This window comes from Amia ocellicauda, chromosome 18 (assembly GCF_036373705.1).
Source record: "Amia ocellicauda isolate fAmiCal2 chromosome 18, fAmiCal2.hap1, whole genome shotgun sequence".
NCBI lineage: Eukaryota > Metazoa > Chordata > Actinopteri > Amiiformes > Amiidae > Amia > Amia ocellicauda.
The window spans coordinates 4012180-4036297 of NC_089867.1; the positions used below are offsets into that span (position 1 = coordinate 4012180).

Here is a 24118-nt window from a genome sequence, read left to right on the forward strand (position 1 = left end):
GGGCATCCAGAGTTTTTGAGAAACGTATTTTGTGCAAACTGTCCTTAAGTTGGAATTTTACTTTTGTGAGTGACCTCCATTTTCCCCAAGAAAACTGTGTAATTCTAGCAGAACTGTAACCGGCTTTTCACGTATATTTCAGTTAAAGAAGAAATTATCCTTTTTTTAGATAATTTAATAATATTCGGTTTGTTTTCTGAACACAAATGCAGTTTTGAGAAAAATGTTATGTAAAAATACCGAGAAGTCTACATTAAATAGATTTGACCTGAAACAGTAGGCGATGCCCACTTCTCATTGGGCAAATACAAGGAGCATCTGCTAAACATTAGGCCACCATCAAATGACACTGTCTGTTATTAAGGCCAATGTCCCTACTGGAATATTCTGGAACATTAATGCTTAATAAAAGGTGGTACAATGAGTACAGAGAAACTTGAGGTCATGTGACGGGAGCAAAGAATTAGTTGACAACAGTGTTTCCCTTTGCTTTGTCTTTCATGTGTTTTTTTGTTAATGTCTTATTCATGTTTTCAATTTCACTGTTTTATGGTTGTGTTTTTTCTCATTTATGTGTTGTTGTTTTGTTTTTTTCCACTGCCATCTTATCATATAAAGTAGAGAGGAATGAAGCAGATCCAGAGAATGGAGATGCAGGTAGGGCAGCTGTGAAATATTTTATACCAAACAACTGTAATCCCTTGTTACTTTGTATGTTTCTTAATGTAAGAAGCACACAGTGGTTTATGTAGGAAACAGACAAGTCCAAACCCATGTACTGTATCTCACAAATGTATGTTCTGGGGCCGGTTACATGAACATAGACTAAATCTTTGTCTTAGTATAATTATAAGTCATACTAATGATAGACACTCGGTTAAAACCATTGCATAAAATAGTCTTTTAAGACACTTTAAGAAAAGAAAAAATCATGGTGGACACTTCTCTAAGACAGCGACAATCCCAGTTCACAGTGATTGAAAAATCAATGCTAGTTATTGAAACATAATTCAGAAAAATACGTAATTTGGGGGAAATTTTGTGAAACTTGCACAACCGCACTGAACCCGCTTTGTGTGCAGACTGTAAAAGATGTGCAGAAACGAAGAAGAGTATGCTATAACAAATATTTAAGAGGAAAAATCCACATACTGGAGGACCACAGGATCAGTTATTGAAGTCTGTGGGAAGGAGTCTCCGGTGTTTGGGGGCATTGCCAGTGGGCAGGAGAGCGGAGTGTGTGTGGCAGTGGGAGGTGCCAATGACAGTGTAGCCATAGTCTCAGACAAGCAGTTTCAATAGGAAGATAGACTTCAATTCTAAGCAAGTCTGGGGGTGAGGAGGCTAACTTTTTCTTCATCAGCCTTAATTTTTATGTAGCTGACTAACTTACATTAGACTAGTATAACTGTCAAATTAAGACTAGTCTAATATAGTTTTATGCAACCAGCCCCTGGTCATGTACACATTCCATCAGTTAATTATACCTAAACACATTTAAATACAAATTGTTGACATGTGATGTTATCTGTTAAAAATAACAGGTTTCCTCTTGTAAAAATATTTTTCTGCCAGATTCGAAAGGCTAAGAGCACTATATTGTCCGTACATTCAATCTGTAATTGCTCCCTACTAGTCAATCTGTACTTTTAGTCTCAATCACAATTTATAGAGTTAGATTATATGATTCGACTGTCCTATCCATACATGGTGGTCTACCACAGTTGTGCTAAACTTCATATGTTGTACTCATTTCAACTGTGACTATATGGTTATGGTGAAGATATGCAGGAGGTATCTCATGTTAGGGTCTTATACAGCCATGTGTTCCAAAAATGATCAGAGAATATGACTGTTGGATGCCATAACAGACTGCATGCTCTGTGTTTGTGGCTTATGCACAGACTGATTTTTTTTATTGTGGCTGTCTGATTGAGAAGTCAGTTCTGAAGAGACTTAGAAGACCATATAAAGGTCCTTATACTGTTAATTTATGAAAAATATATCAGAATTTAAGCCCAGTTTGGTTGTCCTTTGTCACCTATAACTCACTGATTTTCTTCTTTTGCAAATCTTCACCATCCCAACTTTATGTCCAAATGTGTAAATTATAAATGCTCGTTGTTTTTATTTGTATTTTTGTCCATAGTTTCTTGTTCACATAGAGGTCTCACATCAAGCAAGTTGTCCAATTATGGGTATACTTTTAATTTTGGAAAGCAGTTCCGACCAGTGCGTGCTGACTTTTTTTCTTTTTTTTTTCTTCTGGAGAACTTAATAAGAATACATTCAAAGCAAAATTTAACTGAGAACATTTACGTGAAGACAAATGGAATTTGAAGAAAAAAGAAAGCAGTTTAACTATTATAAAGGAGCTCAACCTAATTTAATTTGACCAAAGGTTCATATCCTTGTCAAACACAGCCATAAATCAAAAGTGGAAAATGCTGGAGTAGTTTTTTTTTTTAATATATATATATATATATAAAGTCTCACTAGTTCACAAGGATTTCATTTTGACTTCCAGCATTCTTCGAAACACGGTTTTTGGTATGTTCGATCAGTCTGGTTTCCTTTTCTCTTTGAGCTTGAAGTGGTGTCTTTACTAACCTCAGAGGAAAAGCGTTTCAATGTAGTTCAGTTTGTCTTTGTGTTGATGTATAGTGAGGGGTCGCTACATTTTGCTACAAGTTCACTGCGTATCCCCATTTCTAAGGCAACCTTTATCAGAAATGCCTTTCTTCACTCGTACCTGAGAAATACTCAGAATATTGCTTGGCCCCTTTCCCTCTCCCTTTCTGGTGTGAACCCTGAGGTCAATCAGTCGTGCAGCTTGGGCACATATAAAGGTTGCTGTCTACAGTGCATTTTTCCCACAGGGGATATTGTTATGCTTTATAATGAGTTATATATTGAAGTGTCTGTCATTTGAGGCAGGCAGCTCCGGCCACACCAACAGAATATTTGCCTTGGGACTAGCCAATCCCTGTTCAATTCCCTCTCACTTCCTTTAATTCAAACCTGAATATATGCTGATGTCGCTTTCCTGTCATTTTGAATGGCAGGATTCCTGGCCTGGGCTATTTAATGTTGGTGGTTCATTTCTGTACCTTTCCAGAAACTGTAAATGACAGACTAAAACACACATGGTGGCAGGTTATTGTCTTGATGAGGCAGAATACTGAGTCTTAGTGAGTTAGTGAGTTTACAGTTGTTTTAAAGGGCTTGTCATTTGGCTTTGAGTGCCTGACTCATTTCTGCTGAGATGTATTAGACTACATGATCATGGTTCTATCCCATTTACTTCTGTTCAGAGCTGTACACCAGTACAGCAGTTTCTTACCGTCTTTCTGACCACTAAATACAATTTAAGTTTCGTCACTTCTGTCAAGAGGGAAGGAAGGCACTCATGGGAGCAGTACCGAACAGACTGGCTTATATTTGTCTGATTATCAGATGCCTTATTTTCCCCATTGTTGCAGGATCCATTATAATAACCAAATGATTTGTAAAGCTTGTTAGCAAAAAGAGGAAGCTTTCGCAAAAGGGAAGTCCATTAAAGCAGAACCCATTTAAATATGTAATCTATATGTTTTATGCTGCACATTTCCACTCACTAATAGCAACCCAGACCATTGCCCATTCCTCATCCCAAGGGGCTTCCATTACATGTAATTTATAAAAAAGATTGAGGGCAGAAGTCACTCAGCCTGACTTTTAACCATTTTCCCTCCTACAGGTGCTATGGATGTGGAAGAGAGAACACGACAGATGAAGCTGAAAATGAACAAATACAAGCAGGGAGCAGGTTCAGACTCCAGATTGGAGCAGGACTACCATTCCAAGGCAAGTAAATAAAATACAAAAAAAATGATTGTCGAACAGAGGGTGAACTTTTGGTCACATACATATTTGCAGAGATACTATAAACATCACACTTCAAAGAAAACACTACACAACCATCACAATGTAGCCCTTCAAATTAGCATCACGCTGCTCTGAATTGCATCAGACAGGCTATTCCCCAAGAAGCCAAAAACCTATCAACTTTTAAAATGTATGCCTGGTATTCTGTATTATTTGAACTCAGCTGGAGTTCTTGTAGAACTACTTTTAAACCATGCTGTTGTTTTGTCAGGTTATAGGGCTTCTTTTATTATACAGTTATATCCATGTACTTGAGTTCAGACAAAACTGACATCACAAGTTGAAAAATAAGCATGTATTACATGTATGATTAGTTCAATGTGTATACCGTAAAACTTCCAATACTCACCGGTTCTCAAATAGCAGCCGGTCTCCAGTAGTCGCCAGGTTGATTTGCATAATCATGTAAACAAAGGCCGATCTCTAATAAACGCCGGGTTACTTGACAATGTTTTATAAATAAAGAAAAGGGAAATCGATAGTTTCTAAAGATGCATTAACACATTTCAAAGAACCTTCCACAACATATTTGTCAACTTATTTTAGTTTTTGCATCCTTCTTGTTTTCAGTACATATATTTACCATATATTAATTTAAAAAAAACACCATCACGTGCGTTTGTATTAATTTATTTCTCACTTTAACTATATATATGTATATATATATATATGTATTGCTGTTAATTGTAGTGATTGAACTAACTGTCGATTGCAACATAAACTATGCATTAATGAAGTATAATGTTGATGGTTTGGTTTAAAGTGTATATCCACAGTTTTGTTGAAGTGCTTTGTGTTTATTTAGCGGGAGTTCACAGTATATTGAGTAATAGACTGTTAACATATTTACCAGTGTCTTGTTTTCAATCCAGTGTATAGTTCACCATACATTGAACGTGATTTGTTTGCATCTTTGAAAAGCAAATTTTAAAATAATAATAATTTAAAAAATAAATAATTAAAACCGTGGCCTATTAGGCTACTTCTACAATGAAGCAATGTTTCCAGGCTCTTCTTACCATACATGAGTCTTTTTATTTATGTATGGTTAATACAAACGCCTGTCTCCTACAATCGCCTGTCTCCAATTGACACTTCTCACAGTTATTTGGAATAAACGCCGGGGGCATTTAATTGAAGTTTTACGGTATGCATGGAGGCTTCTGAGCAACAGCAAAGAGCAGTGCCATTTCTTCAGTGTCTGTCATTTAACATTTTAAGTCATTCAATAGAAAAACATGAACATTTATCAATGTAAATACGCCGACTTACCCAGAAACATATACATCAACATGTATTAAAGCCTTATGTCATTAAAAAACAGAATGAAACTCATTGAATGCCAAGATTTTGAATCATAGTGGTATTTATCATTCACTTTGTGCAAATTGATAACTCCGTTGTACATAAATGAGATGGACAGTTAGCCTGCATTGGAAAAAACAAAACTGCTTAATTCATCATATGCAAGAAAGACTTGAAAGCACAAGTACAAAAGCAACTGATAAAAACTTATCTCCCAATAAATACCATGCAGTTATTCAAAATACCCTGTTGAGTTAAATCAGAGGTGAAATTTCAAAGCAAACAAAGGTCCAATCGATCTATAGGGTTTTCAAATGTCAAGCTGGATATGAGAAGAGGACATTTTCAATCCTGCACGTTTATGGGAGAATCAAAAAGCATACTTAATTGAAGACTGTGAGGATAGGGGATCCGATCAATGAATTGACCCACAAGATGATTTCAAGGGAGATTAGCTTGATTCGTCATCTACCTGCCTAAGACATTTGTTTTAAACCCCCTTAGAGAAAAGTAAGTTAATCTTGGATCCACAGAACTGCCACAAATGCTTTGTGCTGGAAGGTGAATGACATGTCTTTGTTCACAATGTTTCCTAAGCAGGCATTAGTGCCATTTGCAGCATTGTAAAGTTTTGTTAAAAAATGTTATTGTTAACAAATTGTTAAATTTTCATTCATACTGTACCATTTTAAACTTCTATTTTAAAACTGTGAATTCACTAATAATTGTGAGTAATTACTTTATGCTGAAGTAATTACAGATATTTCTCAAAATGCATACACAGATCAAAATGAAAATAACATGTACAAATTAGTCACAATTATATGTGATAGAATAGAGGTTTAAAATGGCCGACAGTAGAAGTGCGATGTACATGTCATAGTGGAATGAAAATAGATATGCGGAGATGGTCAGAGTAATCAACCACTCATGATCCAAATTCCAAATAAACTGAATTGTTAGTGCCTGGCTGTATACCAGCTAGATGCTCTATTCTTTCATAAGACTCTGAGAACTGCATGACATGACAGGTAACAAAATGCAATGCAGCTTTAATTGCAGTAGGCCCAACGGTGGTCAATGGCCCCGCACAACTGAGGTGATACATTCTGCAATCAGAGAATCTTAGACTAAAGTAGATGACATCCTGGTTCATGGTATATTACCAAAAGTGCTTTGCTTTTAGTATAGCACTGCAATGCAGAGCTTCAGGAGCATCAAGTAAAGGTCTTCCTAGTCAATGTGGGGCTGCGTGACTAGGAGCCAATATCCATGTTTTTCAGAGTAATTTCCTAGCTGCTTATGAGAGAGACAACAGTATTAGGCATCACTGTGTGTCTTTCACTGGTGGTCATGGATTCAGATTCCAAGATGATAACACCCAGGCCCACTGTAAACATGTCATTACAAACTACTTCCAGATGAGCAATATTCACATCTTAGCTAGCAATGCCCTGGGACTCTGTCACTCAGAATGTCCTTGGGGGCATTGAGACTCTAATCATTTTGGTATTGTCCCCAAACTCATGACAATGTTCTTCTTGGGAGAGTAAAAATGGTTAATGTCTCATTGAGCTCAACTACACAACAAGTGTGTGGATTAATTATTAGTCATATCCGTGCAAAGATCCTTATTTTGATTATTGAAAGATCCTTTCTAAAATCGACAATGTTTCTAATAAAAGTGTTTTTTCGATCAAGAGCAAATGTTTCCATAAGTTTGAGTCACTTGAGATCACAATAGTGCATTTATCAGGTATATATTAGTTTTTTGCTTTTGCTGATTTGAACTCCTACATTTCATCCCTAGGCCATATGTTTTTGCTACATTTAAGTAATGTGTGTTTATTCATCTATAGGTAGTCAAGACAGATGTATTAGCAGTATATGTGTGGTATTTTTGGCACATTTAAAATTAGGAAGTCATATCCACTATAAAAAATGTTTTGCCTGGACTGTTTTATATCCTCTGGTCCCCACACCCTTGTTAGGACTGAAGTTCAGATTAGCCAATACTCTGTCCCAAGCTTAGGCCTCATTTGGCTATCAATATTGTATGCATCAATAGCATATAGCAAAGCTAGTTCAAGTGTGTATGTGTATATATATATATATATATATATATATACACACATACACACTTGAACTAGCTTTGCTATATGCTATTGATGCATACAATATTGATAGCCAAATGAATAATAAAGATATAATTGATCAACAGTCTGAATACATTTGCTGTCTACTGTATATTTAATCCTCATAAAAGTGCCAATTGAGATAAAACCTATTAGTGTCTTTCCCAAGTCACATGGGCATATGCTAACTGCGGAGGGAGTGATATTGTCTTGCTGTGAGGGGTAGTACTCTTGCAGATTATTTGATTAATTCATCTCATGTTAGGTGCTGACTCCTTATATAACATTGAATCCGATATATTGTTTGATTCAACTAACCATGATTTGAGATGTCAGTGGTCTGTTAAGTAATTTGTGGATGTAATTCACCCTTTTGCAAATGTTTTGTACCAAAATCCAAAACCCTCTAACCTTCTAAGCAGTATGATTATTTACAACAAAGCCCAAGGGAGCCCAGCCTTTTCATTCAGAAATCCAAGCCTCCGTTTACAATGGGTATATTTTTAAGGTAACACTTTATATGATGTCCCTAATTACTGTGTATTTTCACAGTAATTACTTGTTACAGTGTACATACACTGTAACTAGGCATAATTACAGTGGTAGTTACGACGTAAATTACATGTATAGTGTTACCCTAGCACAGTAAAAACATTTTAACCATGCACAATTACAGTGTAAATACAGTGTTAATAGGCATAATTACACTTTTAGTTACCAAGTAATTACAGTGTAAATACACAGTTATTAAGGACACTTAATGTAAAGTGTTACTTGTTTACTTCTTGACAAGGTATCACTATAGATCTTGAATACACTGCAATGGTCTTACTGTACTGTACTTTATCAGTTAACATACTGTAATTACACTGTAAGTAAGGAATGTACTTATGCTGTGTATCACTTGAACCTCTACTTCTTTCAAACACTATATCTTATTATTATATGAAACATCAAGCTATGGAAATGTGTTTTACCCATTAGGGTATTTAATGACACACATTGTGGAAGGATTATTTTTAGGATCACAACATACTACAAATCAATGTAAAAATTCTGCTTATTTCACTTATTTGCCAGTATAACCTTACTACTTTTATATATATCTATATATATAGATATATATATTTTGCTTGTTAGCTTTCAGATCCAAAACAACAAAAACTCAAGTTTACTATAAAATCTGCTATCTTTAAGTGTAATATTAGACTATGTACAATGCTCAACAACTGTACTGGTATTTTAAGAAGAAATCATATGTGGTTAGATTATTTTGTGTCACTTAGTGACACGATGTTCAAAAGTAGATACTTAATAGTTGTTTTCACTTTGAGTGGTTGAAGAGTTATAATCACTTGAAATTCACAATGTCTTTCTCATCCTACAAAAGAAAGAAACCTTTACCAAGTTTGTGCTGAGGGTTTACAGGACAAAACGTTTACTAGGACTTTTGTGTGGCCCATGGCATATGTCTACATTAAGAGACACTGAATAATTTTTACTGCAAACTTAAGACCCATATAATCTAGTTATATGAGACATGTCAATGGCTTTCCAGGTGTAATCATGCTTTCTCTGTTGTTTGAAGGATGACCAAGTGGACTAAGAGTTTGTGTTTCTCTTTCATGCAGCAGCGCTCAGGAAGAGATCCGCAGCGGGGCTCCGACAACATCTCCACAAAGTCTTCGGACAGCGATGTGAGCGACGTGTCCGCTGTGTCGAGGACCAGTAGTGCCTCTCGGTTCAGCAGCACGAGCTACATGTCTGTCCAATCCGAAAGACCACGGGGTAATCGGAAAATCAGGTGGGGCACTTGACATGCTGAGTTTAGGACACCCTGAGAATCCCCATAGAATAAGTGCAGCTGTCAGGAGTGAGCAAGCCCACAAAATGGATCCTGAACCTCCTTGATGTGGTTCAGACCCAAGTTGCCCAGTTCAAATGTTTTTTTGCTGTCAAAAAAGTTTTGGACTGGGCCCCTATCCATGAAGGAAATGTCTGTCTCAGTCTGTCTCATTTCCCACAATTCAGTGAGTTCAGGTTTGGCTCCGCTTAGGCGAGAATGGAACCAAACGTCTGAACTTTACTTTTCCGTGTTGAGGTTTGCCCATGCTTGGCATTGCACTGCATTAACGTAAAAACTTAAGAAAAGCTGCCTTTATTGGCATTTTAAAGGGTAAATGGTGTAATTTATAAAAATAGGCTCTTCAGTGTACAAACTGCTGTTCCATTTGGGTACGTGCTGCCGTCATGTCTGCTCGTTTCATTTTGGATGGATATTACTGTTCCTCATTATTATTTTTTTGGAAAACTATCTTTGTTTGTTTTCCTAGTCGTGTTGGTGTTGTGTATACTTTAACATTTATTTAATCCTTATATTTTTGTTTGTTTGTCTTTTTTTATTTCTGCATATAATTGTTTTCCTTTCTGTTTTGCATGCCTTCGTTTCCTTGCTGCGCTCCAGGCGCTCCAGAACACTGCATGATAAAAAGGATGGGGGGAGGGATGGGGATGAGCTTTTGGAAGACGTTTTGCCAGAGGAGGAGGAGGAAGAGGCAGAGGAGAAGGAGGAAGGGCAGGAGGAGCCTGAGAGTTGTGGGAAAGTGGAGGACAAAGAGGGTGGAGAGCAGGAGGAGGAGGGCAAATGTTTAGAGGAAGAGGAGGAGCAGCAGGAGGAGGATCCGGATGAGGAAGGGAAAGAGAAAAGGCAAAGAAAGAAAGAGGATTTGCAGAGGAGGTTCTCAGAGAATGACGTCAGGTAAAATCTAGCCAGTGCCCCCTGTGTTTTGTGATATATTACTAGGTATTGTAGTTCCAAACCCTTCCGAAACTGATTTTTGTCACAATTCCCTACTGTCCAAATTGTTTGCCATAAATTAAAGCATGAGCCATTTGGTTAATAGTCTTCCTGTAATATATTGGATGAAAGTATCAGATTTGTCCTAAATGCAATAAACTGATTTTCGAAGATTAAACTCTTCAAATCTGGGGCTGAACTAAAATCACACAAAAAAAATTATAGTGCAGCTAATTTTATATAAAAGTGTATTTTATTTTTAAGGAATCGGATGAATTGAGACAAGCTTTGGTATATCACAGTAGAGTTTGTCTTTTCAAGAGTTGGAACGGGTGCAAAACTATGGCAGGGTCTCTAGGCCAATTTCATTGAATTTGATTGGCCTCTCTACACTTTCTGTGGCTAGTCAACTAGAACAGATGTTGGAAAATGTATCTTTGTGAAGGTCTCCCATAACAAAAACTGAATTTATTAATTAATTGGGATTCATTATATTTAGAGTAGTTTTAAACACTTGAGTGTTTTACTACATATCAATATCGATCAGTATAAGAATTGTGGGAATACCTGTAAATCTTTCTGAAGTCCTACTAAGAACTATATGTATACATCTGGATTACAGTCTGTTTCGTTTATAATCAGAAGAATATATACAGTGGGTGTGTTTTACTGGCATTTTACTAAATTTTTACCCCATTTAACAACAGATCACAGATAACTTTCTAAACCTGAACTACTTGAGGCAAGAGAACCCACGTGAAAACCGGGGTTTAATACTGCAATATAAAAAGTAGTAACACAAGTCAAACTAGTCAAAGCTGAAAGACAACCATTTTAAAAGACAGATTTTATTGTTTGAAAGTCCAAGGCTAACAAGTGTTAAAAAATGCAGACTAAAGATTCACTATGCTGGGATAATTGCAGCTTGAAAATCTTAACTTTTTAATTTCAAAAACATACACAGAGAAAATGGGCTACTACTACTTTGGAAAGAGTGAACGATATTGGGGTTCCTTTAATACCTGCAGCTGCTCTTCCATTTAAGGCTGGGGACGGTATGTTTTTGGACAAGTTTACAACAAAATGCCACTGAAACATATTCTGTAAACGGTTGAAGATTGTCGCAGAACAATTGTAAACCTCGTTCTTTTCCATAGAACAGAAATAAACATTGCAGGTACTTTGCCGAAGTTGTCTTGCACGACTGTTTCATCACTTGTGGCTCGAATCTACCCTCACGTCCCCCTTTGTCAAGAGACTGATATGCAACATGTGAGTCTTTTGTCCATGACTGTGCAGCACTGCGGTAATCATTGATCAGTGTGAAATGGAATAAGGTTGAAGCACTGCATCCTTTTCCTTCAAATAGCTTTTCTTGCCCAACTATTGTAAAGGTTCTGTTTTCTGATTCTTTTTTTGATTATTGACACACAGCACGGCCTGTAATTATTGTCTGTCAAATTCAAGTCCCATGGGATTTAATCTTCTGGTTAAAAAAACATTTATTTTCCAAACAAAGGTGATTTTTAGAAAGGAAGTCTATACTTCCTGAATTCTCCGCCTAGTGCACATTTGAAAAATATTTATTTCAGGCAGATATGGTACCTTTTTCATCACATTACCTAGAATTCATAAGTATTCTCTAATAGATAAATCATATTTTAAAATATGTTAATTTACTGTACGTTTTACAGTTGTTACTGTTACTGCCTACACTGTGGTTTTTCCTTAGATTATTAGTTACCTTAATAACAAACCATTGCCAGGAAGTGTCCAAGGCAAGCAAATGACGCAAACAATGTAAAAAATCATTGGAAAGAGGCAGTATTTTAAAGTGAAAAGCCACGTGACAGTATTAATTTTGTCCACCAAAGTTTTCAGCTTGACTCATCACTAATTACGTTCCTTAATATGCTTTCTGGCACTCAGCTATCAGACATAATTTACTGGAACTGTCTTACTGGAATGGTAAAATATTAAAAATGAATGGGAGTCCGAGTAGGAATAGTATAAAATAATCACACTGAACTGATATTTAGCGAGCAAGAAGGGAAAAGTGCAGGGTAATCCAAAGCATTCCCAGAAACATCAACACACCATCTAGCAATCACTCTCGTCACATACAACTTTGCAAGATTTCCACATTTGTTCTGCCCCGGATTGAGTTCAGTTGATCTTCAGTTGGATTGGACTCCTTTCCATGGTTACAATGAGGACTAGTATTCACACATTATGAAGTTAATTACACAAACACTAGTTTCAGGATCATTCATTTTGTGTGTGTGTGCTAAAGGATATAATAGGGTGACGCTTGGAAAATCCCTCATTGTGTTGCAGTTAATGCAGTTAAGAATTATGCCATATATGAAATACATAAGAAATATGACATCTGATGTTTGTCGGTAAGGAATAGTGAATGTTTTATAAAACAGTGTCTCTTCACAGCTTCAAGCATAATGTTTTAATTTCCCCCTAAAATTCTTGTTTTCTGCAAGGTGCCAAGTTATTTCTCTTAAAAACAAATTGTTTATCTCAAGAGCTTGTGAACTTATAAAATTAAAATTAGAGTGCACATAGTGATTTAGTTATCCAGAATTATACACCAGAATACTAGAAAGCTCTAGTAGTATAGTCTGTCAAATAAAAGTTGATTAATTGTATCATGGGACCTGCTCTCATTTCATTAGAAACAGTTGCTGCAGCTTCCAAATATGTATTTTAGAAGATGGCAGATTTTTTTTTTTTTTTTATGATGTGCTGTTAGACTGAGATATGACCATTCCACTTGTGCAGATTCATTGGATGATTCATGTGTTTTTTTAAAGAACAAAAAAATAAAAATCTTCCAGAGGAAATAAAAGCATGACATTGGTGTAACAAAACACCAATTCAAATTGGTGTTAAAAATAGCCAACTCAAAGTGTTTAATCTGTTCGATAATTCTGTGATGAACCAGATTTCTAAGACATTTGAGAAAGAAATACAACAGCAACAATTAAGAAATGCTAAATTAATTCAAACATTTCTGCTGAAACTGTAAAAGTAAAGTGTTCCAAAAGTAAAGTATTTATTGTTGGTAAAACTAAACAAGAGACCAGGCAAAGAGTATTTTTGTTTTCACCATTGAGTTTGATATGGAGCCCCTACATAGAAAGAAATAATTAAAATTATGTAGTAAGGGGATTAGATGACACCCTATGTTTTTGTACCATATTATCTTTCACATGTATATGTTTTAAAGTCAGACTTAAACACTCAACAAAAGTCCTTAGATATCAAAAAATATTTAATCTGATATTCATTCTACATTAATAAGTAGCTGCACCACTAATGTGTCATCTGTCTTCAATTATGCTGTTAATTAAAATTTTAATTAAAGGGGTGAGTGAAATCCTTTTGATTTCTTATAGGTTATAAGTGAAGATTAAGTTACTTATGAAATATAAGATGAAACATTATGAACTCATATTAAAGCAAGATCTAAGAGAGCTCTCTATAAGCCCTGCAGCTGTTGGTTTTGATACAAGTTGTTTTATTTATTTTAAAAAAGTTGCTTCATGTTTCTTAATAAAAGCTTCCGAAGAGCATTTGCTGTGGCTCTCAAAAGTATTCACCCCCTTAGACTTTTCCACATTTCATTTTGTTACAACATGAAATCATAACATGATCAGTTTTTGCCTCTGATTAACACAGAAAATGTCCATAATGTCAAAGTGAAAAATATAATCTGCAAATTGTTCTAAATTAATTACAAATACAATAACTGAATGCTTAAGTAATCACCCCCTTTGCTATGACACACCTGATTGAGCTGTGGTGAAACCAATTGTCTTTAGAAGTCACGTAATTAGTTGAATGGAGTCCACCTGTAATTAAGCTGTGTCACATGATTCCAGGTTAAATACACCTGTCTCTGGGAGGTCCCACAGTTCAATTCCTGTGGGCGAGAAGGGCACTAGTCAGGGAGGCAACCAAGAGGCCAATGGCAACTCTAAAGGAGTTAGTTTTCCACGGCTGAGCTGGGAGACACTATGCATACTGCAACTGGCCTGGGTGCGTCACAAAAGTGGCCTTTATGGGAAAGTGGTAAAACTCGCATCAAATCTCAGCTAGAGTTTGCCAGAAGGCATGTGGGAGACTCTGAGACCAAGTGGAGGAAGATTCTATGGTCTGGTGAGACCAAATAGAGCTTTTTGGCCTCAACGCTAAGCGCTATGTTTGGCACAAGCCTAACACCGCACATCATCCTGAGAACACCATCCCTACACTGAAGCATGATGGTGGCAGCATCATGCTACTGGGATGCTTATCTGCACCAGGACCTGGAAACCTTGTAAAGTTAGAGGACAAAATGGATGCAGCAAAGGACAGAGAAATCCTGGAAGAAAACATGCTGAAGTCTGCAAGAGACCTGGGACTTGGGAGAAAATTCATCTTCCAGCAGGACAGTGACCCCGGACATACAGCCAGAGCCACACTGGAGTGGCTTAAAAACAAAAAGGTCAATGTCCTGGAGTGGCCCAGTCAAAGCCCGGACCTCAATCCTATTGACAATATGTGGAAAGAGTTGAAAATTGCTGTTCACTAAAGGTCCCCATCCAACTTGATGGAGCTTGAACAATTTTGCAAAGAACAATGGGCAAAAATTGCTGTGTCCAGATATGCAAAGCTGGGTAGAGACTTACTTATCCACATAGACTCATGGCTGTAATTGCTGTCAAAGATGCCTCTACCAAATATTGACTGAAGGGGTGATTACTTATGTATTCAAGTATTCTCTGTTTTGTATTTGTAATTAGTTTAGAACAATTTAAAGATTATATTTTCACTTTGACATTATGGACATGTTCTGTGTTGATCAGTGGCAAAAACTCCTGATTAAATCCATTCTGGTTTCATGTTGTAACACAATGAAATGTGGAAAAGTCCAAGAGGGGGGAATACTTTTGAGAGTCACTGTAAGTAATTAATTGGCTTCGCTGTCCTTTTCTCATATACTTACTGAGAGATCCGCATTTCCATTATTTTTCTCTTGGTTAAATTTGTATACCCCTTTTCTTTTCTCACATGAGTTGCATCTTTGTCTGTTGCTATTAATTGAGATCTAATTTTCCATACAAGTTTAGGATTAGTTTACTCTGAGAATGTAAATCCATCTGATGTTCTTGTATTGTCCATCTGTGATGATTCTACCAATAATACTTTAAATGGTCTTTGGAGTTGGATACTGGTGATGGTGTAAATTGTAGAATTGGTCATTATATTGTGTGTGTGTGTGTATGTATATAGGAATTATAACATAATGGAATGCCTGTATTATATCCCCATGTATGTCTGTATCAATATCTATATTCTGTTTTTATAGTCTCATATATTTGACTAAGATATGCTTTAAAAGGTCACAACCAGAATCACAAGTTATTGTCTGTTTGATCATAATTCATACAAAACAATGGTGGCGTATTATATAAAGATCAAAGTGAATTCTAAGATTCTGAGGTTTAAAGTTTCATATATAGTTTGAAACCTAAAGGACATCTATTAAGATCTAAATTAAATACTGTATTGTATTTGTACATGTACACATTTATGTATTTGTATTGAGTGATGATGTGTTAGAGAGTCCTATTCTCTCTTTAGTTCTGTATTTTTTCAAGTCACATAGAGCTTTTGGTTGTAAAGTTTGACTAAATGTTTTATATGCATATTCAGGTAATAGCAACTAACAGCCTAAAAACACTACCAAATTATATCTTCTCAAGTGGAGAGTTTAAAAGTTTTAACTTTGGAAGTGCAGATTAATGATTTGTAGATATACTATACACTCACCTAAAGGATTATTAGGAACACCTGTTCAATTTCTCATTAATGCAATTATCTAACCAACCAATCACATGGCAGTTGCTTCAATGCATTTAGGGGTGTGGTCCTGGTCAAGACAATCTCCTGAACTCCAAACTGAATGTCTGAATGGGAAAGAAAGGTGATTTAAGCAATTTTGAGCGTGGCATGGTTGTTGGTGCCAGGCGGGCCGGTCTTGAGTATTTCACAATCTGCTCAGTTACTGGGATTTTCACGCACAACCATTTCTAGGGTTTACAAAGAATGGTGTGAAAAGGGAAAAACATCCAGTATGCGGCAGTCCTGTGGGGGCGAAAATGCCTTGTTGATGCTAGAGGTCAGAGGAGAATGGGCCGACTGATTCAAGCTGATAGAAGAGCAACTTTGACTGAAATAACCACTCGTTACAACCGAGGTATGCAGCAAAGCATTTGTGAAGCCACAACACGTACAACCTTGAGGCGGATGGGCTACAACAGCAGAAGACCCCACCGGGTACCACTCATCTCCACTACAAATAGGAAAAAGAGGCTACAATTTGCACAAGCTCACCAAAATTGGACAGCTGAAGACTAGAAAAATGTTGCCTGGTCTGATGAGTCTCGATTTCTGTTGAGACATTCAGATGGTAGAGTCAGAATTTGGCATAAACAGAATGAGAACATGGATCCATCATGCCTTGTTACCACTGTGCAGGCTGGTGGTGGTGGTGTAATGGTGTGGGGGATGTTTTCTTGGCACACTTTAGGCCCCTTAGTGCCAATTGGGCATCGTTTAAATGCCATGGCCTACCTGAGCATTGTTTCTGACCATGTCCATCCCTTTATGACCACCATGTACCCATCCTCTGATGGCTACTTCCAGCAGGATAATGCACCATGTCACAAAGGTCGAATCATTTCAAATTGGTTTCTTGAACATGCCAATGAGTTCACTGTACTAAACTGGCCCCCACAGTCACCAGATCTCAACCCAATAGAGCATCTTTGGGATGTGGTGGAACGGGAGCTTCGTGCCCTGGATGTGCATCCCATGAATCTCCATCAACTGCAAGATGCTATCCTATCAATATGGGCCAACATTTCTAAAGAATGCTTTCAGCACCTTGTTGAATCAATGCCACGTAGAATTAAGGCAGTTCTGAAGGCCAAAGGGGGTCAAACACAGTATTAGTATGGTGTTCCTAATAATCCTTTAGGTGAGTGTAATAGTCATAGCAACATATGTGTTTGTGCGTAACTTAAAATATTTCAAGGAATGTGGGTGTTAAAAGTAAATAATATTATGCCATCTTCCATTGTTTGGTCTGTGTTTGAGAAGTGTAGTAAAAAAATATCAGACTGGTAATCATATCATGGAGGAAATCTATCACGTGCTTTCTATGAGGATTTTAGTGGCTTTAAGAACTGTCCCGACCTGATGTGTTTTTACAAAGAGGATCTGCCGTCGTTTTATCCACTTCCTGAGAATTAGCTTATTGTTATCCTTTGTGTATCTGTGGGTAATTGTTGAATAATGTACATCATCTTAAGTGCTCACATTTTCAATCAGACGATTTGATGTAAATGTTTCCGGGAAGAACAATACCACCAATCAGCTCTCCTCAACTCGACCCCCTCATCTCCTTTCAGAAAGCCGGAATTGTTTCTAGGACAACAGCTCTTAACAGTGAGGCAAAGAGCATGAATGCGTTTAGGGGAAGAGAACAGTCAGATCTGAGAAGCAGCAAAAAGATAGAAAGCATTTGGTAGAATACTGGAAATTAAACCACTTTGCACAGAAATGGTTACCAAAAGAATCATCAAGACAGTTATTTTAACAGGGATCCATTACTACATGCATGTATACAGTGAATCCTGTAATGATAAATATAAGAAGTAGAAGAAGGCATTTGTGTTTCTGCTTTCTGATTTACTTAGAAATGGCTAGTGGGGACCAGGGCAGTATGCCTTAAACTTAAGAGCTCAACAGCCTCCATTTTACATTTTGAAAGAGTTACATGCCAAAGCTACAGAGAAAACTATATATATCCCCAGGAAACATATCCCAGAGTCTTAGTGATTTGAATTTCAAACCCAGAAAGTCTGTTTTGATGTAGATTGGCATAAGCACACATCTGCACAGACCCCGAGGCACGGTCGCCATAGAAACCAATTCTTCCGCATCATCACAGCTTCAGAAAGACTTTAGTCACTCTCTATAGAAGATTTTCAGGCAAGAGGTTTGATATTCTGCAGGATGGAAAATGAAAGAAAAGATAAGCATTTCCCCAAAGGAAGATATCTCCTTTTTCATTCACAAAAACTGAAACGCATAAAAATAGTATTGACAGGTCACTGTTCTGTACTTTGATCGTTTAACTGGATAACAATGGTAGAAAGACGTACATAGCATTTTAAAGTGTAATCTTAAATCACTCAGTATCATTCTGCAGCTAATTATCTGTAGACAATCTTTTTCCATATTGTGGGAAGTACATTATAAGAATAAATAAATGGAATTAGACATTTATTAATGTGCAATCATACTTTTATCTACTGAACATTTTATAATTCACAAATTCTAACTGGGTTGAAAATAATTTTGTGTATGGTGGAGGTTGTATACTGGTGCACAGAAAGCAGTTTTTGTTCAGTATACCAAGTTTTGGTTTAATGATGGGGTCTTTTTTCAATCTAGTTTAGTTATGCAAGCAGAACATCTTAATAAACAATTACAGGTATTCGATTATCAAAATACGGATACATAGTGCATTTAGATCTTTCGTGAAAATATTTGAATGAAAAAGCAGATGGTCTTCTATCTAATTATACATTAGCTCATTAGCAAGGAATTAATTAAATTTGATGTCAAGCCGACCAAGAATGGGTGTGCCACCCATTATTCGATACGATACTATAATTAATTTGAAAGCTTTAGTGTCACACCATTGATTTTTGTTTCATATTAGTGTCCTAAATTGAATGTTTATGTCAAAAACATGTAACATGCACTATACATATATATATATATACACACTCACCTAAAGGATTATTAGGAACACCATACTAATACTGTGTTTGACCCCCTTTGGCCTTCAGAACTGCCTTAATTCTACGTGGCATTGATTCAACAAGGTGCTGAAAGCATTCTTTAGAAATGTTGGCCCATATTGATAGGATAGCATCTTGCAGTTGATGGAGATTTGTGGGATGCACATCCAGGGCACGAAGCTCCCGTTCCACCACATCCCAAAGATGCTCTATTGGGTTGAGATCTGGTGACTGTGGGGGCCAGTTTAGTACAGTGAACTCATTGTCATGTTCAAGAAACCAATTTGAAATGATTCGACCTTTGTGACATGGTGCATTATCCTGCTGGAAGTAGCCGTCAGAGGATGGGTACATGGTGGTCATAAAGGGATGGACATGGTCAGAAACCATGCTCAGGTAGGCCATGGCATTTAAACGATGCCCAATTGGCACTAAGGGGCCTAAAGTGTGCCAAGAAAACATCCCCCACACCATTACACCACCACCACCAGCCTGCACAGTGGTAACAAGGCATGATGGATCCATGTTCTCATTCTGTTTATGCCAAATTCTGACTCTACCATCTGAATGTCTCAACAGAAATCGAGACTCATCAGACCAGGCAACATTTTTCTAGTCTTCAACTGTCCAATTTTGGTGAGCTTGTGCAAATTGTAGCCTCTTTTTCCTATTTGTAGTGGAGATGAGTGGTACCCGGTGGGGTCTTCTGCTGTTGTAGCCCATCCGCCTCAAGGTTGTACGTGTTGTGGCTTCACAAATGCTTTGCTGCATACCTCGGTTGTAACGAGTGGTTATTTCAGTCAAAGTTGCTCTTCTATCAGCTTGAATCAGTCGGCCCATTCTCCTCTGACCTCTAGCATCAACAAGGCATTTTCGCCCACAGGACTGCCGCATACTGGATGTTTTTCCCTTTTCACACCATTCTTTGTAAACCCTAGAACTGGTTGTGCGTGAAAATCCCAGTAACTGAGCAGATTGTGAAATACTCAGACCGGCCCGTCTGGCACCAACAACCATGCCACGCTCAAAATTGCTTAAATCACCTTTCTTTCCCATTCAGACATTCAGTTTGGAGTTCAGGAGATTGTCTTGACCAGGACCACACCCCTAAATGCATTGAAGCAACTGCCATGTGGTTGGTTGATTAGATAATTGCATTAATGAGAAATTGAACAGGTGTTCCTAATAATCCTTTAGGTAAGTGTGTGTATATATATATATATATATATATATATATGTGTGTGTGGGTGGGTGGGTATATATAATTCCTAAAAGAAACCATGAAGTTTAAGAACAAATTAGATAATATGAATACAGCAAGAACAAACAGTACAGCTCACGCACAGGAATGTGTTCTTGCAGAACATCTCTGTGTTCCCAAGGAACATTGGAGTATTGAAGCCAAACCGATTTCTAAATAAGATTTGTCTCCTTGCATTGTAGCAAGGCAATCCAGCAAACAGAGAACACTCTCAGACACAGAACAGCATGCTGTCAGTTTTGTTGTGATATGTATGATGATATCATCATCAGTTGATATACTATGTATACGTCTACTTTTGTATTTAAGTTGTTATTCCACTCGAGGGTAATCTATTTTCCTACATTTTCGCCAGGGGAAGGCACCCCGCATTTAAAGTCTAATGTTATATTTCTAATATATATTTGCCCCAGAAAAAATATGCATACTTTTTTTTGCCTGTTCTTAAAATTATTTAAAATATTTGTTTAAATATATATTATTTTGTCAAAAAGTATTGTATGCTGTATGTGTGTGTACTATTTACAATATTTCCTAAGAATCTGGAATATACTTAAATTAATAGTTTGTTTTTTTCAGTAAATGAAAGCAGATGTTGAATATCAACACTGCTGTGTAAATGGAGGGCAGCCAGCCATTTTTCTTCTTTGAAAGAATAAACCCACAAGTTTGCAAAATACCAGAGTTTATTTTTTGAAGAGTATTTGAATTTGTGAAGCTTTGAATAAACATAAATATTATGTATTTACTTTTTATCTCAGAAACCTCTCTGGTATGTTTAACCTGCAGAAAACAGTTTTCAGTGCACGTGACATAAACAGTTATTATTTCAAATAATCCTTGTTATAGATGGAGAGTGAAATAGTTTGACATAAATAATATTGTTTAATCAGCGTTGGCTGCTGTTTAAGTGTGAAACAACATAACCGAGCATAGTGTGATATAGCAAAGCAATTGCACTTGGTATATCTGGAAAAGAAGTGAAAGTGCTAAAGTTTTACAAAACTCGTGTGTGACAGAATCGTATCTAGGGAAAAACAGGCTGTGGCTATTTTTAAAACTTTAAAACCATTGTTAGGCTTCTGATCCTTTATTTCATTATTTTATTATTCGATATACTCAGTATCTTTGTGGTAAATGTTGCTCTTTTTTATGTTGTATTATTTGTAATATAATTGTAATACTAAGCATATACACATACAATATTCTCTTTATTTTCAACATCCCAAGACCAATTCTGCAGAGCAGGTTATATTTTGGTGGTGTTTGTAATGATTCATGCACTGTAAAAAGTATAAATGAAAAGCTAAAAGCACTGGTTTATAACCGAATTTAAGAAAATTTAATAAAAGTATTTTGTGTACATCATATTTGGTGTACAAATGCAGTATCAGCCAAATTTTTTACTAGTGAATGAGCAATTTGCCAACATTTTGCCCATAATGGAAAATAAATGCAATCTGTACATATTTACCTTTAATTGACGTCAGCTACAAATTGCAGCATGCAGTTTGAACACTTTCTTGCTTAAGCTCCATCTATTAGTTTATACAGGATGCTATATGAAAATATGTGTATGTGATTATAATTTATGTAGATGCATTTGTGTCTTGAAGTCGAGTCAAGAATTGTAAAGCTTGACATGTATTTATTAAATATATAATTTAAGTAATGAAGCAACAGTGATTAGAAGAAACTGAAATATCTAATTAAATGTATGACAGTTTGGTGTATCAAGCAGTATGTGTGCCTGTGTGTATGTGTGTGAAAGAGAGTGCCTGACAGAGATGCATTACAAAATAATTCTTCATTACACATGTAACAGGTTTCATTGTGCATCTGAGCCTATTACTGGGATATCACTCCCCTGGTTTCTCAGCAGTCTATACATTGTCTGTGGTGAGAGGCCATGGACTTATTTAGTGACTTTGATAGTCATTAGGGATGTGTGGCTCTGGGGCACTAAGACATGTCCATGATGGCAATTCGAATCTGGGGTCTGACTGCTCCTATAAATGTTTATTATATAGACTATCATATTAAAACCCCATCAATGGGAAGGAGAGCAAATTGTAAGTAAAACACCATGGTACAATCATCAGAAAATCCTGGCAAAGCCAAATAAATGCATGCTATATTCTTGGGCAAACTGCTAAAGTACCATGCAGATTTTCTTTCAGTATTCTGTAGCCACTTCTCACTGATTTACTAGTATTCCTTCCTAAGTCATATACAATGCCTTAAGTCTACACATCCTTTTATTGCCTTACAGCCTGAAATTAAAATCAATTTAAATATATATTATTTTCATTTTTCTACACATCTTACCCCACAACTTCCAAGAGGAAAATATATTCTAGAAATATTTAGAAAACGTCATTACAAATTAAAACTGAAATAGCATGATCTACGCATTTGTAATAGCAATCCTAAATTAGCTCAGGTGTAAGCCATCGTGTTCAAAATTACATCCCAAGTTAAGTGGCCTCCATCTGTGTTAAATTGTAATGATTCACATGATTTCAGTATAAATTCAGCAGTTCCTGTAGGTTCTCTCTGCTGGGTTGTGCTTTTCAAAGCTAAGACTCAACCATGAGCACAAAGTAGCTTTCAAAATAATTGAATTGAAAACCTATTGTACTTGTGGACTTGTTTTCTCTCAACAAGGTTCTTTTTACAGTCTAATCATGTATAATTTCCTCTATAATAATTCATACTTATTGCACTGAATAGAACTACAAAATCCATGAGACTATGTAATCTACCAGCCAGCCACTTGACAAGGTTATGATCAAAACTAAACAAATTTTACTGTTTTACTGCTTAATATATCCGGCCATTCTCCAGTCAACTATAGACTACTCAATAGACTTTGTATATTGTGCTTTGTATTTATTGTGTATTCATAGCTCATGATTATAAAATTATATCGTTAGAAGCCAGCTTTGTTGTCTTTTATGAACAAAATGGTATTGAGAGAAGCCATTGCTTCTGATGATTCACCTAGAAATACTACATGTTTTGTAGTTTTTGCTAGGCAATAACAGCCATATAAAGAATACATTTTAGATCCTGGCACAATGCTACAAGAGAAAATATGTTGTTTGTTTTCATACTCATTATTAGCTTGCTGCACTGATACAGTACGTGGGAGAGAATCATAAAGAAACCACATTTGCTTCCCAGTAAAGGCCAAAGTACAGCTCCATTTTGTTTAATTACACTCACTAGAAACTTCCTTGTTTGATTTTACAATAATTGGAGCTGATCTGCATCCGGTTATTTAAAAGAAAAACGATTAAAAACAAGCAATTTTAGAACCAGCTATTGTTCTGCACAAACCTTTATGTTGTTACATGATTATTATTTTATTTCCAGGCTGCTTGATAGGTGGTTGCTTGGTTTCGTATTATATAAACATAAAACATAAGCAATAAACGAAGAACATAAACTGTAAGCATAAACGTAACACTTTGATGTATTGGGGGTAATAACTGAATGAAAGGATATACACGTAAATACTAAGAAAACATTGTTAATGTGTCAGGATCCAAGGTCCCGTAATGAAGCCCTTGGAAATGATAATGAACCATGTATTAAACTAACAACACGTCCAGCCCTTTTATATCTGACACAATGCTGGTTTTCTAGTCTTTTATCGATGTATATATTTGTGCGTCTGCTGTGTCCATTTCAAATTATACTGCAAACAAAATGTAAAAATGTAAATTGATCTTGAAAAAACAGGCTGTTATGTATTTTCTATGATCAATAGTTAAACAGCTCAATTCAGTAGTTCCTGTTGAAAAGGTTACATTTA

The 24118-nt window shown here is 36.4% G+C and overlaps 1 protein-coding gene across 1 annotated transcript in view; it reads left to right on the forward strand.

Moving 5' to 3' along the window:
- rims2a (regulating synaptic membrane exocytosis 2a) overlaps window positions 1–24118 on the forward strand; it is a 285367-nt gene that overhangs the window by 220036 nt on the left and 41213 nt on the right. Inside the window, exons 24-26 of the mRNA XM_066691502.1 lie at window positions 3740–3846; window positions 8999–9171; window positions 9832–10125. Of these exons, the coding sequence (XP_066547599.1) occupies window positions 3740–3846; window positions 8999–9171; window positions 9832–10125 (574 nt within the window). The remainder of the gene's footprint in view (window positions 1–3739; window positions 3847–8998; window positions 9172–9831; window positions 10126–24118) is intronic.